The sequence below is a fragment of the Anabas testudineus genome, chromosome 16, assembly GCF_900324465.2.
Source record: "Anabas testudineus chromosome 16, fAnaTes1.2, whole genome shotgun sequence".
In the NCBI taxonomy this organism is placed as follows: Eukaryota; Metazoa; Chordata; class Actinopteri; order Anabantiformes; family Anabantidae; genus Anabas; species Anabas testudineus.
This window is the reverse complement of record NC_046625.1, coordinates 601,423-620,202: the sequence shown is the minus strand read 5'-3', so window position 1 is coordinate 620,202 and position 18,780 is coordinate 601,423. Positions and strand designations below refer to the sequence as shown.

Here is an 18,780-nt window from a genome sequence, read left to right as displayed (position 1 = left end):
AAATGAATAAGTTGTTTAAAGTTCTAAACTACAGAACATGAAACTGTTTGTTTGTTTGTGGCTGAAGAAGAAACGGTTTCCTGTCTTTATCTGGTCTTTTCAGAGAACCGAGTGATTTAAGCAGGTTCTGCGATCGGAGGCTGTGATTGGTGGAGGAGGAACTACGGGCTCTGACAGGTGGCGGACGGGGGGTGGGATCAAACCTCAGTGTGCTGTTGGGAGGAGTCGAGGGTGTTGTCAGGTGAGCTGGTGGTGTCAGGTGAGCTGGTGGTGTCAGGGGAGTTGGGGCTCAGGTACTCGAAGGCCTTCTGGCTCTGAGTGACGAACTGTTTGAGAGGAGCTAGGAGCAGCTCGGTGGACGACTGTCGACGCCGGACGCCGTCATTGGACGGGCCGGGCGAGTCTTCGGCCTCCGAAGCAGGTCGGTCCTTCAGGCTCGGGCATCGGTCGTTGGGGGGATCGGGGCTCTGAGGGCCCCCGGCTGCTCGGGCGGCGAGTGAGTAGAGACTCCGGCGACGGCGAGGACGTCCGTCCATGGCCTTCAGGAAGAGGCTGTTAGCGGAGCTGCGTCGAGACGAGCTGTCAGACGAAAAACCCTCCTGGTTCAGGAAATCCTCCACCTCCTGGTCCGACGGCTGCTGCAGCTGAAACACAAACACTTCATGTTTAGAAGTTTCCAGATACACTGTTCTGTTCTGTTCTGTTCTGGACCGTGACTGACCCGCTCGTTTTAATGGAGGGGCATTCGTAACCCAACCCTGGTTTTCTTTTTTGACCTCTGAAGTTCGAAAACTGGTTTTTAGATGATACCTGGTGATAATTTGAGACAAGCTTCAACCAGAGACAGCAAATCCCAAAGACTCGTGAAGAACTGCACGGCCCTTTAGGAAGTGGTTCTGACACCTCTGCTCTGGATCTGGTTCCATGTTGGTTAAAAACTCTTGATAAGTAAGAACTTGGGTTCTCGTTGATAATGGTTCTGAGGGACTGGTCTGTAGTTCTTAGAAAGGCTGGGGAACTTTAGCCCTAAACAGAAGGATTGAAAGGATTCAGGTTCCACGAAACCAGATTTGGAACCAGATTCATGCCATCTAACTGCACCCCCAGGTGTGTTTCTGGTGCCCCCTCCCCTCTGGACTAACCATGTTGTAGAGGGGCGTGGCGTTGATCACTAGCTGCAGGAGGATCTTGGACAGCTCCTGCAGGTCTCCCAGCAGCTGCTGGATCTGGATCGGGAGCTCCCGTACTTTACGAATTGGACTCAGCTCCGCCAACATGACAGCCTGACTTTTGACCCGGTTCAGAGTCAGCTCTCGGAGTCTCTCAGCTCGGTACACCAGCGCCACCAGGAAGCTCTGGAGAAACTGCAGCAGGTCCCCCACCAGCTCCAGGACCCGACCCAGACCCACCTGCAGGGAACAGAAACAGTCTGAGACTTAAACTGGAACAACCCACAGCGTCGGTCCAGATCCTCCCGGTGTGTCGTGGTCCGTTTAAACACCTGCTGTCACCCGAATCTGCTCTGAGCGATTTCAGCACTAAAACTCAGACCAGGACTCGTCTGGTCTCGGTCAGTCTGACGTCTTATCTGTCATCGCTGCCGACGGCTCGTGCAGCACGTCGGCTCAGAACCAGTTCAGTCCGACTCGTCTGCAGAGGAAGTCGAAGCATTTTTCTCTAATGAAGTTCATTTTCCTGCAGTTTGTTTGACAGAGATAAGCTGTGACCCCCCCCCCCCCCCAGGAGGAGATGATCTGCAAAGCAAAAAAACGTTTTAATTAGTTCTATATTATTTTCTGTTACTCCCACTAATCATTGCTCACACGTTTAGTTTCCTGTCTGACTGGACCTGAGACTCTGTACTGGACCTCAGACCGATCGGATCCAGCTCGGTGTGTTTGAGCCGGGTGAAGAAACGTTCGTGACTCTGGTCACGTAGCCGCTCTCTCACACACACACACACACACACACACACACACACACACACACACACACACTGGTCCAACATTGGGAGGACCGGGCCAAGTGTTTTCCCAGGCCCCGTCGGGCTGCAGAGATCTTCATGATTTCCATGATGTTTGTCTGATGTTTCTAATTTAACGTTCCTCGTATTTCCCTCGAGCAGATGCTGATTACATCAAGATGTGACCCAGAGGAACATCAGCTGGTTCCTCCTCACTCACTGTGTGTTTCCTGAAAACTGGGAGGAGACGTGTTGATAGAAATCAGAAACGTTGAGCTGCATTGATCATCACATCTTAGGACGCAATGTCCCCACAGCTGTAGCAGAACACACAGGTGTTTCCATCACACCGACCGACCCCACATTTTAATGTGGGACCTGGTTTCTGTCCAAGCCCCCCCTCCCTCGTGTGAGTGTGTTTAGTTTCAGACTCGACGCCCCGTCTCCTGATTATCGGACGACTAGTTGTAGGTTGAATGAACCACAGGTGAAGGTCCACCTGCTTTCAGGTGTCAGCGTTTGTGGTGTAGAAATTAAACACGTTGATGGAAAAGATGAAGAGAGAACGTTTGACAAACATCAGCATCCGCTCGTCTTCACTAAGAGAACAATCCAACTGCTGTAAGTGCAGCTTCCTGTGGTCTCACCTTGTCTGCAGCGGCTCCCACAGCGCTGACGGCTTCCTGCAGCTGCTCCCTGACCTTCACCACGCGCTGATAGAGCTGCAGGCCGACATGCAGCAGCAGGCTGCGAACCCTCGTCCACAGACCGGGCTCACCATCCTCGTCTTCGTCCTCGTACTGCTGCACCCTCATCTCCCACTCGCGACCTGACAAACAACAACGGGAACATTTAACCAGTTAACTGCACCCAGGTTCCTCGAGTCCATGACACGCTGCAGAGAACAGATGGACCCCCACTGACGTGAACCACTTTCCTTTGTCAAAAGTTCAGAGACCAGAGAGTCGACCTACTGCGGGGCTACACGCGGTGGGAGAATCAGCTCCCAGGTTCATGTCGTGTGAAACTCGGGTGTCGGACCAAACCGCTGAACCCACAGAGAAGCTGAGGAGCTTCACAGTCTGACAGCAGTTACCCACAATGCCCCTGTACTCACGCAGTGTGGCTGGGAGGGGCAGGTAGTAGGCGGTGGCGTCCTCCAGACGACTCAGCGCGTCGTCCAGTCCCGACGAGGCCGCTCGGCCCACCTGGGAGTCCTGCAGCAGCTGCAGCGCTGCCCGAGCCGCGTCAGCTAGACGCTCCAGGTGATCCAGAGCTCCTTCCAAACCGTCGGCCACCCTCAGCTGCACGTCGTCCAGGGTCACGAAGAGGGCGTCCCTCAGGTGACCAAACACCTGAGCAGCAGGAGACAACACCTGGTCAACAGGAACCCACTAAAGGCTGATAGTGGTATTTTACCTGTGGGGGGTTTAAACGGGGCGCTCTGATTGGCTGCCTCACATCTGAACTGACTGATTCGTGAAATACATCACACATGTATTTTTACTACTCTATTTCTGCAGGAAATTACAGTTCTACTTTTACTTAAGTACTTCAGTACAGCGCAGTAACCGGATGACAGAGTAGGCAGCAGGTTTGTGTGGTAACTACCTGTGGTAACTAGGACTGTGGTAACTACCTGTGGTAACTAGGACTGTGGTAACTAGGACTGTGAGTAATTCTTCATGAAGAAGACTCGTTAACATTAATCAATCATCAGTAATGGACTCTTCATATAGAAATGGTCTGCAGCTGTTTACCTGTGGTACCTGAAGTACAGGTTCATTCCAGGTCAGGTGACAGAACGTTCACCTGTTTTACCTAAGTTTCTGAACGCGGTCCAGGTTCTGGTCTGGACCGTTAGTTCTGACACACCTCGTCTGTCGACTGGTTCAGTATCGGAAAGTTTTTCTCCAGACGGTCGAGTCCAACGAGAGCAAAACTGTTGGCGACTTCAACTGCAGAGAGGACGACACGGACTCATTAGATATTAGAGTGCCAGGAGTACTGTTGGCAGTAGTATTAGTAGTAGTACTAGTATTAGTATTTCATGGACCACGTACACTGCGGCTCCAGGCTCTGCAGCACAGGCGTAGCTCGCTTCATGGCCTCGTGGGACATGTTGCGAACTCCGACCTCAGCCACTCCTCCCATCAGCCCCAGCAGGGGGTACCGACCTTTGACCTCCGAGTACGCTGAGGCCACCGACTGTAGCGCTGAGCGAACCAGAGGAAGGCGGGAAACTCTCAGGACGGCGCTGGTCTGAAAACACAGGTAGGATTTAGTCTGTGACCTACTTCCAGGAAAGAAGGAGGGAGGGAGGGAAGGAAGGAAAGGAGGCAGGGAGGGAAGGAAGGAAGGAAAGAAGGAGAGAGGGAGGGAGGGCAGGAAGGAAAAGAAGGGAGGAGGGAGGGAGGGCAGGAAGGAAAGAAGGAGGGGAGGAGGGAGGGAATAAAGGAAAGGAGGGAGGGAAGGAAGGAAAGAAGGGAGCAGGGAAGGACAGAAGGAAGGACAGAAGGAAGGAGGGAGGGAAGGACGGAACATCGGTTCTGTCCATTGGTGCTGATGGGATACAAAATAAGAACTCAGCAGCTGGGTCCTTCCCTCCTTCCTTTCCTTCCCTCCCCTCTTCCTTTCCTTCCATCCTTCCTTCCCTCCCCTCTTCCTTTCCTTCCTTCCCTCCCCTCTTCCTTCCCTCCCCTCTTCCTTTCCTTCCTTCCTTCCTTCCCTCCCCTCTTCCTTTCCTTCCTTCCCTCCCCTCTTCCTTTCCTTCCTTCCTTCAGGTTAATTTACTGTACAAATAATCACGACTTCCTGTTTGTGATACTTTTCCCAGTCCAACATCTCAACACGTGTGAGACTCTCAGACTCGTGGAGACGCTCACTGACGGTCGATCTGTGTGAAACCTCCCAGATGTTCTGTGTACAGTTAGTTTTTTTAACCTCTGCACTATTGGTGGTGGTTTCTCTGGGTTTCTGTGAACTCACCTCCTGGTTCTGACGGTCGGACATTTCTCCTTCAGCAGATCTGAAAGAGAAGAGACGTCAACAAACCTCAGAGCAGCATGAGGCAGTCAGCTGCTGCTGCCGCTGCACAAAGATCAGCACTGTGAAGCTCAGATTGATTTTTAACAGCGTTTTCTAATCCACGGTCTGAACACACAGACACAAAGCAGCCACTCAGAGAAGCAGCGTGAAGACACGGTTCAAACAATAATTAAAGCAGCAGCAGAATTATCATCTGTGGTTTGAACAGATGTTTTACTTTTTACTGTCTCAGGACCAGAGGAGGAGATTATTCCAAACTAACACTGACAAGCTTCTGCTAAACTGGGATTAAAAAAACAGAACAATCACTGAAAGCTGAAAGAAAGGCGCTGTGTATTATGAGGAAATGCAGTATTAAAAGTACTTGATGTAGTTTGTAGTGGGATGCGTTTACTTATACTAAAAATTCAGGAAAAAACAGAGAGAAACGTCGTCACAGAGCAAATGATTAAAACGAGTCATACATTCTGTAATAGAGTAAAAATATTAAGTAACAGGTAATATGGGTAATATAATCTGTGCTGCAGTACAAATACGTGTATTTCTACTGGCACCCAGTACTAGATAAAAAGTACTTACAGGAAGAAAAAATAAAATATGACAAATATTAATTCCATTAAATAATATAAACAAACATGGTTTTGACTTACAGGTTGTTTATTTATTTTACACTATTACACTAATAAGTAAATTTAATTATTGATAATTATTTCAGCTGGATTTTTTTTCACCGTTTAATCTCTCTTTACACAATTCATCTAAAAATGATGACTAGTGAATTAACTAACTATAAATCGATAAAAGTATGTTAAATTTGAGTAAATGTACTGAAGTTACACTGTAAAATAGAAAGATTAAAAACACATCACAACATAAAAACTAGAAACTAAAATCAGAAATAACAAAATAAAACATTTGAGTCAAGTTGAAAAACGGAAAGTCAATTCATTAGAGCTAAAAAGTTTAATTGATGAATTAAAACTAAATATTCAAGAAAAAAGTTTAATTGATGAATTAAAACTAAATATTCAAGAAAAAAGTTTAATTGATGAATTAAAACTAAATATTCAAGAAAAAAGTTTAATTGATGAATTAAAACTAAATATTCAAACGTGGAGCCAGAAAAAACTCAACGCGGTCGTTTATTCCTGCTCAAAAAGAATCGATGGATTGATCAGAGAGTGATGATAAAAACTGGTGAAATGTCTCATTTTCAGTTTCTTCTGACCTGAAACAGGGAAAAATCACATTTCTGGAAGCAGAAGAGGTTTGATGGCGTCTTACCCCATCACAGCGGCTGCAGACGGATGAAGCAGCTGAACTGAGCGACGCAGGCCGACACTCTGCAGATAAACAATCAGAGACCTGAGGCGTGATTGGTCGAAGCCGCTGACGGCGAGAGAACAAGTTTTTACTGTTCACACGAATCAATCAGCTGCTGTTCGGCTGAGACTGATCGATTCGTTCAAACCAGTCAGCGTGAATTCACATTTTTCTCCGGCTACTTCGAATAAATTCCACAGTTCAGTAGAAAGTGATGTTACGTCTTATTTAGAGTTTAGGGGAAACTCAGCGGGGGGGTTGATATGTCTGAGTCCAGGGGTCCACTGAGTCATAATCCACCAGCCAGAATCCACCGGTGACCCCGAAGAGACGAGGCCCCCAGTGCAGAACCGTGGTCCGCGGCGGTTCACAAGAACTAGGTGAACCAGGATCAGGACTCACAGGGGTTAGAGACAGTCTAGAATACCTCTATCTGTCCACACTCGACTTCTAATGTGTTTGTTGTGGGAGACTCTCAGAGGCCGTCTGAGATATCAGGTTCACAGCTGCAGCTGCTGGTGTGAAGACAAATTAAAGCACAAAGTGGGAGGATGTTGTTCACCTGGTCTACCTGGCTGTAAAAACTGACCCACGTGGTCTAAGGCTGGCGTCTACCTGGATCTGGGTTTTAATGAATACGGCTTGTTTTTTTCTAACCTCTGTGTGAACTAACAAAAATCATCACAAGACGTGTGGGAAGAGTCAAAAAGCCAAAGGTCTGTTGTAACTTTTGTAATTCAACAAATAGTTTTCTGTATCACAGCAGCGTGAGTGTCTGAGGGAAACGTTCATGTGACTGAGACGCTCGTCGGTTTAACACGCTGCATCACGCTGGGTTTGGTGGTGACAGAAAGTACAGACAAAGTTCAGCCTCATTAAACAGTCGGTCTGAGGACGCCGGCCTTTGTTTGACAAGCGCTGGTCTTAGTCCGAGGACATCAGCCTCTGCCCGAGGACGGCAGTCTTTGTTTGAAGACGCCGGTCTTTGTCTAAGGACTCCTGTCTTTGTCCGACAGGCGCTGGTCTTAGTCCGAGGACATCGGTCTGTGTCTGCGGATGCCTGTCTCTATCTGAGCACACCAGTCTTGGTCTGAGGAAACTCAGAGAAATCACTTTGTTACTGCAGTACGGATACTTGTACTCTGTTGCATGTACATAATACTTTAATTTGAGTAAACACCTGAAATTGTACTTCAAACCTGTGGCAGAGTACTTTAAGGGCAGGTACATGCACCTTTGCAGCAGTGTGTCTACTTCTGCCTCCTCTGAGAGTAAACACACAGTCGTCAACAGAGTTGATAGAAACAGAAGCGAGGCGTCAGAAATGGCTAACTCGTTTTTTATTTGCACGTCCAATGAGTGTTCACAAACCCAACACAGAGGTTAGCATCCAGTTCTACAGCAGGGGGCGCTCAAACACACTAAAGCTCCGAGGACATCAGACAGGAAGGAACCAGCAAACATCTTCACATCTGTACAAATCTACAGGCTTCACATGGTTAATTCAATTTTTAACAACTGCTCACGTTGCAGAGAAAAGTGTCTTCTTTACATCTCTAAGAGTCAATGTGAATTCAGTTTTACACACGTTATTAATCTCCGACATGTTAAGGAGCTGAGTAACTTTAAACTGGGATTAATGTGCTTTAAAAGTTGGAGAACAGTCTGATAATTAACAAAATATTAAGTTAACTTCAGACAAATGTTCACAGGGCTTAAGAAAACACACATGAACACGGAGGAATGCTTTAGTGCAAATTACAGAAGAAAGATGAAAGATGAAAATGTACAAAATGAGACAGAGAGAAAGGAAGGCGAGCTCTGACGCTCGGACTGTCAGATAAAGATTAAATTTGAAGAAACGTCATAAATACAGAAATTTCACTAAAGAGACATCACTCAAGTTGAAAACTAGGTACTCAAGATGTCTTGATCAGCTTCAGTCTGTGTTTTTGAAGATTGTGTGTCGTCTAATCCAGAGTGTGATCCTGATCTCAGTGTCAGCTCTGCACAAACGTTTCTACCAACAGAGCTTAGAGAGCCACCGGACTGTACTGAACTCAGTATCTCTGATGTTCACTGACTGTGATCAGAGCAGCTGAACACGTCAGAGTTCAGTAAAGACAGGATCAGATTCTGCTCTGATTTACCTGATTTCCATTGACGAGGACGTCTCCTTAGTGTTTTCTGATGACATGGGTTCAGAATTAGTGATGCACTGATGAAGAGCTGCTGCAGCACAGAGTAGATACAGGGATACTGAAACTGTGATCACATTAGAAACAACAATCAGCAGCTGCTCTGAGCTTCTGCAGGATTCAGTAAAATAAATATTAGTGGAAAGCATTCATGATTCAAACAAATATTTTACATCGTCTCTCAGTCTGCATCTACACAGTCTTCAGTCAGGAGACCCCGGGACAGGATCAGTTGTACGTTCAGCTGCAGGACCGACCGGAGCGAATCTGTCACGCTGCAACTGGGGAGCTGTCAGCTGAAACAACAGTAACCCCCCCAAATGATATTTCACCACGAGTATCAGGAGCGGGACGGGGACGAGGTCTGTAGCAGTTTCTTATGTGGTCCTACTGAAGACTTATTACATTTGGATATAATGAGCGTTTGGTTCTATGCACGATACTGAGGGTTGGACCTTTCTTCCTGTCAGCAGTTTTCAACTCTTCATCTGGAGTTTTTTCTTTTTAGACACACATGCGATGAACTGCATGACAACAACAGCAGGAGGAGAATTTTTATCTTTTTTAAATGATGAGAGAGCATCCCCCCCCCCCAAATCTACACACATCGACAGCCAGGAGACATGAGATCAGTCTTAGAAATGGACTTGATGGTTTTCATTAGTTTACGGGCTGAATTAGAGAATTGCTGGACTTTTCTTAGACTTGCGGGTGCAGAGGCTTAGAGAGAGATAATAGAGACAGAGTTTAACTATGATCACAACAGTGTGTGTGTGAGAGTGTGTGTGAGAGTGTGTGTGTGTGTGTATGTGTGTGTGTCTTGCTGTACACTGAGTCTTTATTTCCCAGTGGTTTCACTGGCTGAGTCCCAGCCAGGCGCTGCTGGTCCTCCCTCAGTACTCGCTCAGGTTGTGCCATTTGGAGATCTGCCTGCGGGGGTTTTCACAGACCTCGCCCCAGTGCGAGGCCCCGGAGGTGGAGGGGCTGTGGAGGCCGAGCAGCAGGCGGCCCAGCACCTCGTTCTTGGTGGTCCGGTCGAAGTCGACCACCAGGAACTCCACAGAGATCTCAGGCAGCAGCTCTGGCGGGATGTCGTAGATGAAGGACTCGTTGAAGACCGGGTTCAGCGTGCACTTCTTCACGTGAGTCTTCTTCTTAGCGATGCGCTTACGGCCGTAGAAGACGTTCACCTTCACATAGGGGTCTGAAGAGGCAAGAAGAGATTATGAAGGTTAGTTCTCAACAGGACGGAGGTCAGAAAAACTGCTAATGATGAAAGAGCACTCTGTTATTTTTATTATGTTTTTTTGCTGATGAATGATGAATAATATAAATAAAAAAATATAATGTGAGTACTACTGAAAGGGAGTTGGAAAAAATTCAAATTCAAACATCTATCAGTATCAAGAAAAGTATTTTTATGGTTTTTGGAAGAGGAATTGTGACCAAAGGGAAATAAAATAAAAAAATAATAATTCTGTGATCTTGACATTGAAAGAGTTTTAGAAACAACACTTGTTGAGGTGATTGCCCATAAACTAACTACCTAAAATTAAAAGCTAGAAATTCACAAATTTCAAATCACTATCAATTTTACATAAATCCAGGTATGTATTAAATTATAAAGCTTTGTATACAATCTGTTGTACACTTACACTTCTTGTATGGAATTTTGGGGATCAACCTATAAAACAAATTCAAGTCTAACTGCAGAAAAGAGCCACACGTATCATAAATAATTCAAGGCTATTACGGCCATACCAATGCATTAGTCTATTAGTCACACATCATGAAATTTACTGAAAAATTACAAAATACTGCAAATAAAGAGGATTAAAAGGAGGTGCTTTTCCATCATAGGGGTTAAGTTACCGAGTAATGCAAATAAAAACCTTAAAAAGTGTAATTCACTAATGTTTTTTAAAAAGAATGTTGAACAAAGAAATATTCAAGGGTTACATGGTCTGAATCTGAATGAATAATATTTTACTCTGTTTTTTCTTCATGTTCTATTTTGATTTATGTAGGGTTAATACTAAATAATTACTTAATCAGAAAGGTAAGTGTAGGCTGGGCCTTTATTTATAAAGTATTGTTTCTGCCCATGCCTTTTTAAGTCCCTATTTAATACTTTGCTTGTTGTGATGATTTCATTATTCATAAATATTTTAGATTTGTTCATATTCGTCTACTGTACATATTTATTTTGAGCTGAATAAATTCAAATTTGAATCAAATAAATTCAATAAAAATCTAACTCTCCAGCTGGCTCCAAAAATAATATTTAGAGTTTAACAGACACAGGGAAACCAAACGGCACTGAGAGTCAGTTAAACACTTTAAATGGAGAAGTCATTATATAAGTTGAGACACTGACATCATCTATCTTCAGTTTATCAGGATCCACTGAATATGTCAAAGAGTAGTGATGGTGATTCATGTCTGTTGTGCTGTTTTAAATGTGTTCTAGCATAAACCCGGCTCTTAGCAAGTGTCCACTCACTTGCAGACAGGCCGGTGATGTCCATCTTGGGCAGGTGTCGAGCCTTCAGGACGACCACGCTGAGACGATGAGACACCGGCTGGTAGGACAGAGACACCAGCAGCTCCCCACGGCTCTCACACTGAAAACACAAGACACATCAGTGACAGCAGAGACAGACCAGAACCTATGTCAGTTTCTGACCAGACGCACTGCAGGATGTGTGTCAGTGCCACACAGGAGATTAAAAACAGAGTAATAATGAAATTAAAAATTTAAAATGTGATTGGACTCGTTTACAGGCATCGTATAATGTCTGACATGTTGGATCTGGTCCGAATCTACGACTGCTATGTGTCAGTTTCTGTCCAACAACAAAAGGTTCAGTTCACCCAAATGTTCACCCAACATTCTTCAATGGGGAATATTTTCTACTAGAGCATGATAAAAAAAAAAAAAAAAATCAAGGGTTAGCTGAGGACAAACTGTTTCTCCACCTTAGAGCCCTGAGACACTGTTACACTGAAAAGGTTAAAACAGTTTTATACTGAGTGAGAAATGAGCGACAACATTCAGACGGATGTGACCCAGCTGTTCCAGTTGGACTTTACTTTCTGTAAAGTGTACTTGTTGTCCATAAACGTCACATTCGCGTTACCGTTAAATATTCTGAACTCTGTGAGCAGCATAGACTCCAGCCTGTGGTCTGCATTATTATTATGCAGTTCATGCATAGTTAAACAGTTTTTACTCATCAATGTTACTTTTATCACTAAATTAGATTTGCAATACAAAAAAATTCCATTTGCACATATTATTCGTTTTTTCGTCACTTGTCTCTTCAGTTTTGTGCTAGTTTTAATTTATTTTAAACGTATTTTTAATATGTAATGTTTGGATAAAAACGTTTGCACAGCCCTGTGTCAGAGTGAAATGTCTGCAGGACTACAGACCTTTGTTCACATGTTTCTCTCTAAAACCCAACGTTAATTTAATAAAGACAAGACAAAAGTGAGACTGTGTCTGAATCTGATCGTCAGCCTGTTGCCATGGCGACAGCATCAGCTGTTTGTCAGCTTCACGAGACAACAACAGCTGATTCAGAGTGTGGAGGTTCACTGAAGTCACAGCATTGGGATGATCATGGTGATGAAATAAAGCAGTTTAACCAGACGTTTCTGTGCATGAACCAGTAACAAAGTTTGAGTTTTTCTACACTGTGTAAAACGTTCTGATCGTTATTATTATTATCTTCGTTCTGTCTGTAGGTACAATCGTCTACGCAATATATTGTTTAACTGCTGCTGTAGACATCAGTGTCCTCCTAACTCTGTGTTTGTCTCCTTTTTAAACAGACCACCTAAAGATTCCCATCATTAACGCTGCAGTTATTTGCTCTTGTCAGCACAGAGAGTCCAACATCCAGCCTGAGCTGTTCCCAGACACCTGTCTCAGTTCACCTTCAAACCTGTTTCCACTTTGCTTTGTCTGTCTTTCTACTGTCAGCCTTTCCAGTCTGTTGTTGCGTCTCCGCCTGACTTTGGATCTTTCTGCTTCCTTTTTTGATCCCAGCATGTTCCTGACTTATCTCCCTGTTTTCAGTCACTGAAGTCACAGTCGTCTGTAGTTTATCCTCTTTCCCTCTGTGACAGTGAAAACCATATTAATCTGCTGGAATCTAGTACTTTACACATGATACTTCAGCATCACACTTTTACAGAAATACCAAACGTGAAGCACCTGATCATCTGATGTATCCATCATCAGTTAGGACACCGGTTGTGGATTATAAGTAAGTAATGTGCAGCTTTATATTTACAGGAACAGTCTGGTTTATTGGAACCTGAACCTGGAAACACGGGAATCCAGAGATCGCAAACACTAACCTGCATGTTCCTCTTGGTGATCTGCTGGCTCAGGTGGACTCGGCCCGTACTTGGGTCTACCCCCTTTAGCGGCACCACGGCCTCCCCAATGACGTCGTCTCGGGCAAAGCGGTCAAAGCTGAGAACCAGGAAGTGCAGCGTGAGCTCGGGCAGCGAGCTATAGGCCACGCCGTAGAAGGTGAACGTCTCATCAAACAGAGGGTCCAAGGTCTTCCTCAAGACGCGGGTCTTGACACGGTGCTTCTTCTCCGGCAGGATGGTCATCTTTACATAGGGGTCCGAGCTGCCTGCCTGCTCGTCCATGGCGGGGAGGCCCCGTGCACCAACAATAGTCACCACCAAAGCCTTCTTGGGGAAGTTGTAGTCAACGGTGAGGCTGATGGCCCCCAGGCTGGGCTCAGGTTCTGGCTCTGAGGAGGCAGGGGTGAAGGGGGACGCCGTCTTGCTGCTGGTCTGGCTGCTAGTCTGGCTGCTGTTTGCCGAGCTGCTGTCCAGGCAGCAGTAGTCGGCACGGACAGGCAGAGCCCGTTCCAGGTCCCGTGGTCCGGTTGGTGGGACAAGGTGACTCATTTGCAGCTGACCAGGGACGTCCAGGATATTGTTCTCAGCGTCCACCAGCACCATGCCTCTCCCTGAGGCAGTGGCAGCAGTGCAGCCTCGCTCTCCGTCACGGTCGGCCCGTCGGATCCCACGCACAATCCTCTTGCTGCTGCTGAGGGATTCTGGGTAAATGCTGATGCCCTTCAGCATGTGGATGAACTTGTAGGGCGGGTCCTCCACATCGGAGTAACGGTCACCATGCAGCTTGTAGCGCCCAGAGACGCGAAGGTAACGACGCTGACAGAAAGACCAGAGCAGAACCAGAACCACTACCACCAAAACCAAAACACCAGCTCCCAGGAAGCCGGCCAGCACCGGGGACATGGCTGGTGGACAGAGGGACACAGAGAGGACATGTTAGAGTCAATTAATTAGTTAGTTTAAAAAATTATCTTTCAAAATTATCTTTCTGCTCTGGTTTCAGAACGTTTTCTAACATTTTATGGACTGAGCATAATGAGAAAAGTGAAATATGTTGTGGAGTATTATGATAAATTTATTATTAATTCTTAATTAATTCTTGCTATTTGATAACGAGCCGCTGTCAGACAGATATATAACCATGGTTTGCCTTGTGCAACCAGAAATATCCTGGTGACAAGACTAACAAAGATATTATGTAAAATGTTCTTCTGTCTGTTCAATTTCATCATGTAACATGAGAATTTGTGAATAGAAGTTTTTAGAAATTTTGGATCATTTATGCTTGACAGATGAAGCGTTTAATCAGAAACAGCTGCAGTTAATTTACTGCTGTTTAATGATCTTAGTTTACTGATGACCTGATGTAATTAACCCCTAATTCCCCTTTTTTCTACTATCCAAATCTGTGCAGATGATTTTGAAATATTCAGGCTTTCAGTCTCTAACTCAAAAGACTGTGGAGCCTACATCTCCCATAATGCAACAGGACCTTATTCTAGACAAACCTGCGCTATAAATTGACACAGCAGTTACATACAACATGTACTGCATTTGCAGAGACGTAGTATTGTGGTAGCTCTGCCTGTAGAGTCACTAATGATGTAATCTTTAACACACGATGACATCATAGTTCAAAAACACAGTGATGTCACCACATCCACTCTCCTGAGGTCTCATTAGAAACTGAAGTGGTCCCTGCAGAGAGAGGGGAAGGATGAGGAGGTTCTTGTTTGCAGTGTACAGAGGAGTGCTGTTGTCCTGTTCCACAAGGACACTGAAGCTGGCCTGTCGTTTTCTAACAGCTGTTCTGACTTGTTATACATACAACAAACCGGTCCCTGTTCATCAGTCCAACCTCCTCCGTAGGAAAACCAGAGTGTTTAAATCAGGTGAACTCAGTGACAGTTAAACTAAAAGTAACTCGACTGCACACCTCACATGAATGACTCTGATTAAAGAGACATCCGTCAGGCTGGAACTTCATGTAACCAGGATTATTAAATGAAAATGTATTTTTTTTTTAGAAAATAAAATAAAAATTGTGACGAGCCACTTTGTCAGAAATGAAAAACGTGCATGCTTCAATACTCTCACAGTTTATTTATCAGACACGTGCTGATCATCTGTTTCTGTCACCTGTGTTTAAATTTATATTATAAATATTTGAGTACAGTACAAGTAGCTCACAAAGTATTTAAGGTTAGTGTACTAATGTACTTTGAACAGGCTGCACCCAACGACTGCGTCTCCACTGAATAGTGTGGACATTTGTAGGATGAATCTTTTTCCTGTCTCACACGGAACCAGAACTCGGAACAAAGTGTCCTGTAGGTGTGAACTCAGATAAAATGGTGGATCCGCTGATTCCAGATGTTTCTCCATTTACCAGCCTCCGTCACAGCTGCAGTTCCTCCTACGTTTCCGGTGTGTCCGGTGGAGACAGTTCGGGTTCTGCTGAGAACGGTTCTTTATCTTCATCTTTTCATTTCTGGTCCTTTTGTCAGTAAACAGACGGGAACAGACATGACGTCACCCGATACCCACCCCGACTGGCACGCGCACGCCCGCCCGCCCGCCGCGGGAGAGAGCGAGGCGCGTGACCGCCCAGATGAACATTTTCCAGTTGTTCATGACTCAAAATGTTGAATTCGTTTTTAGTGTCGAACCGAACCGAACCGAACCGAACCGGGTCAGAACACAATAACGATACCAGCTGTTGTCTTGGTGCCGTGCACACACTGCTAGTTTTACATTTGAAACAAGTACACCTGCCACAAACACGATAGAACCATATAGAACCATATAGAACCTGAACAAATACGAGTGTAGGTGCTCAGTGGAACATCTCGACGGCGGACACATGAAGCAGAAAGGGCCTCTCACCGTAGGCGGGTCCCAGCTCGACGATGTCCGCCATTTTGTGGGGCAGAGGGATGCGGTCCTGACCGAGCGGGGAGAAGACTCAGAGCTGGAGCGGGGGGACACCGACTATCTGCTGCGGCTCTCACTGCACGTCCATAGAGAACCGACGACAGACGGAGAAATCAGCGAACACAAGCCGCGGCACCGGGAGATGAAGCCTTCATTCGTCCGCTGACGGAGCCGTGCCGCTCGGTGTGACGGTGCGCAGTGATGCTCGCGGGAGGATGCAGGGAGTCTGCGCAGCAGCTCGCGAGGAGACTGGACAAAGATCGTGTATTGAGGAAGGCGACTCGCTCTGTCTGCTAGGAGAACAAACAAAGTGGACAAAGATCGTGTAAGGAGGAAGAGGACTCACTCCGAGGGGACCAGGCTGTCTGCTAGGAGAAACCTGAACACCAGTTTTACACGTTCATCATCACACACTGAGATATTTGTATCAGTGAACAACATTATTTTCTCATTAACAGCATGTGAAGATTTTCCATATGTCCGATTAAACAGTAGCTGTAAAATATTAAAACTGTAACTGTAAAGTTTAAGGAGAGGGGGAACAGCTCCAGCACCTCAAGACCCTTAACAGGAAAAGTGGTTAGGATAAAGGATGAAAGGATCAATATTATTTCTTAATGGTTCATAATGATAATGATTCATCTCAGTCTCGGATTTGGTCAGATTTCTGACATTTCCTGTTGCAGTGATTTTGTTTTTGTTTTCGACAATGAGACAACGTGGCCACTGCAGCTTTGCACCTGAACATCAGAGGTTTGAAACCAGACCGGTGTCCTTACTGGGACATTGAAAGTTGTCTTTGCAGCTGTTACTGTTTCTGCTGGGGTTTGGTGGACAGATCATCTAATTCTTGTGAACAACTCAGAGTCTCAGGAGGAGCTGGGAAACATCCTGAGTGAGGGCGACAGTTTTCCGTTGATACCGTTCAGACTTTTCAAGTGCCCTCCATCATGTCTGATGCCAGCATAACTGCAGACGATGCAAGAGTCGTCCTTCAGTCCTGCAAAAGCGCTGATCCAGGAGATCGAATTCAGTTCTACAACAGCTGGGCAGAAAAGGTCTTCTAGAAGAATCGTTTCTTCTTTCGGTTTTCCTGCTGTTTCAGCTGCTGGGAGTCCTGCAGAGACTCATGTTCTGGCCTGTGGATTTGGAAGGGTTGCCAAACTGGTAAGTCAACTTTTAACTGACTTTTAATTAACTCTTACCTTTTAACTTTTAACTGAGAATCGTTGTCTTGTAACTCACTCAAACCTCGGCACACACAAAACTTCCTGGGGACTGGACTCCTCACTTCAGTAACTCTACCTACACTCCTAAATCCTGCTCATTTTTCCAACATTTTGCATCGACTACATGTTACTATCATGCTCATCGTTGTGTCTCCTTCATTCTCGGGCATCAAACATTACTCCACATGCTCTCAATCCAGCACACCACTAGAGGGAACCAGCTGACCCTTCTGAGGGAAAAGTCATCACTCCAACCGTGTGTTGACATGTCACCTTGTGTGGTTCTTATTTGCATTTGGCTGCATAACCCAGGAATGAGAGTCTCTGCAGTGGTCTGTAGTTTCGTAGCCAAGGACAGGAGCTGAATTTGACCAACTGGGAACAAATATGGGCTAAAAACTGAGCTATAGGACAGTTTAAAAAGTCACTGTTCAGGTTGGTTTCCTTCTTCTTGTGTGTGCAGATGTTTGAACGTGTCTTCAAGAACTTTGTGGCAGTGGACAGCAGTAAAGGGATCCTGGAGCGAGCTGCGAAGAGCAGCTTCCATCAGGACCTCAGGCTGGCCTTACTGGGAACACAACCACTGCCTGCACAGACTGGTACAGTCCCACTAAATAAATTCAGCATGTGTATATCCTGCACGAGAACAATTAAAACTAATAATAACAGACATGAAGCATGTTGATATGATTCAGTGTGAGGTCTATTTCCTGTGGAAATCAGTTTTTCTGCATCAGAGTGATGAAGTGACAGTTGTCTGTACATCCATGGATTCACTGCAAACAGGAGCTGCTCACAGCTCATACAGCTACTCCATTGGGGATGGCTGCATCTGAACACCTCCTCCTCTTTCATTCCTGGCTTTGTGCCGGTTAGTGTTGTCAGGGAGCTCTGCTGTGCCACCAAACCAGGTAACCAACACTGGACATATGCTGTCAATGGATTTGAATTCAGCTTCAGTGAATACTACCAATGATGCTGGCTCAACTTTCTCTCATCTCAAGCAACCAAACTGTCAAAAGATTAGTTATAATGATATATTTACTCACAGCATGTTGTCATTAGCTGTTTGTTTGAGTTCAGGCCTGAATCAACATGTGTCAAACATAACCTCTCCTTCCTAACTCAAACTAACACGATTTACAACATGGCCGTCCTCTCTTAAAGGGAGTGTTGCCACAAATAACAGTGTTTGAGGAGCCACGACAGGAAGTAGAAATGATCTGTTTCTGTTTCCTTCAGATAATAGAAGCTGCGGTTTATACTTTGAGTAAATGATGATTCTTCAGTGGTGGAAGGGGTGAGAACAGTGTCACTACCTGTTCCTTTTTTAATCCTGGGACGGACTATGATTGTTGTTGAAGTGTGAAACTCGTTCTTAGAGTCAAACACTGGTCAAAGTCATGAACCTTACTGATCAACCGTAGCTGCTTGGTCTCTGCTGAACAAACCGGAACCACGTGTTGGTTCTGTTCACAGATTAGATCCAAGGTTTTCTAATCTGATGTAATTAAGTGTCAAACTTGAAGTCAAACTTTGTGAAAATAACAGGAAACAATCCTGTTTTACTGCTACCAGTACTGTTACTCAACACTTTGCACAACACACTTTGTTTCTGTCATTCTCTGTGTGTTTGAACCAGGTTGGACCAGGTCTGTCCTCATCTTGAATTTGTTCTGTAACGTGGGGACAAATC

At 45.4% G+C, this 18,780-nt stretch overlaps 2 protein-coding genes and 1 long non-coding RNA gene across 5 annotated transcripts; 1 reads left to right on the top strand and 2 right to left on the bottom strand.

Annotated features, from left to right (window-relative positions):
• Positions 1-14: 14 nt before the first annotated feature.
• Positions 15-6,332, bottom strand: plin6 (perilipin 6). The gene is made up of 8 exons (XM_026371592.1): positions 6,296-6,332; positions 4,952-4,991; positions 4,027-4,225; positions 3,839-3,921; positions 3,081-3,318; positions 2,611-2,792; positions 1,143-1,409; positions 15-644 (listed from the first exon to the last, which is right to left on the bottom strand). The coding sequence occupies exons 1-8, from the start codon at positions 6,298-6,300 to the stop codon at positions 198-200; spliced, it is 1,461 nt and encodes a 486-aa protein (XP_026227377.1). The 5' UTR covers positions 6,301-6,332; the 3' UTR covers positions 15-197.
• LOC113169827 (synaptotagmin-11) lies at positions 6,051-18,271 on the bottom strand. 3 transcript variants are annotated; one of them, XM_026371561.1, is made up of 4 exons: positions 18,134-18,271; positions 12,901-13,826; positions 11,036-11,156; positions 6,051-9,736 (listed from the first exon to the last, which is right to left on the bottom strand). In XM_026371561.1, exons 1-4 carry the CDS (start codon positions 18,144-18,146, stop codon positions 9,426-9,428), a joined length of 1,371 nt encoding a protein of 456 aa, XP_026227346.1. In that variant the 5' UTR covers positions 18,147-18,271; the 3' UTR covers positions 6,051-9,425. The 3 variants fall into 3 exon arrangements, with proteins under 3 accessions (XP_026227346.1, XP_026227345.1, XP_033182261.1); XM_026371560.1 differs by lacking the exon at positions 18,134-18,271 and adding an exon at positions 15,808-16,108; XM_033326370.1 differs by lacking the exon at positions 18,134-18,271 and adding an exon at positions 15,142-15,412.
• On the top strand, positions 9,699-13,021 carry LOC113169850. Its single transcript, XR_003299600.1, has 3 exons — positions 9,699-9,763; positions 11,042-12,806; positions 12,934-13,021. It is a non-coding gene; the product is annotated as an uncharacterized LOC113169850 (long non-coding RNA).
• Positions 18,272-18,780: the final 509 nt, after the last annotated feature.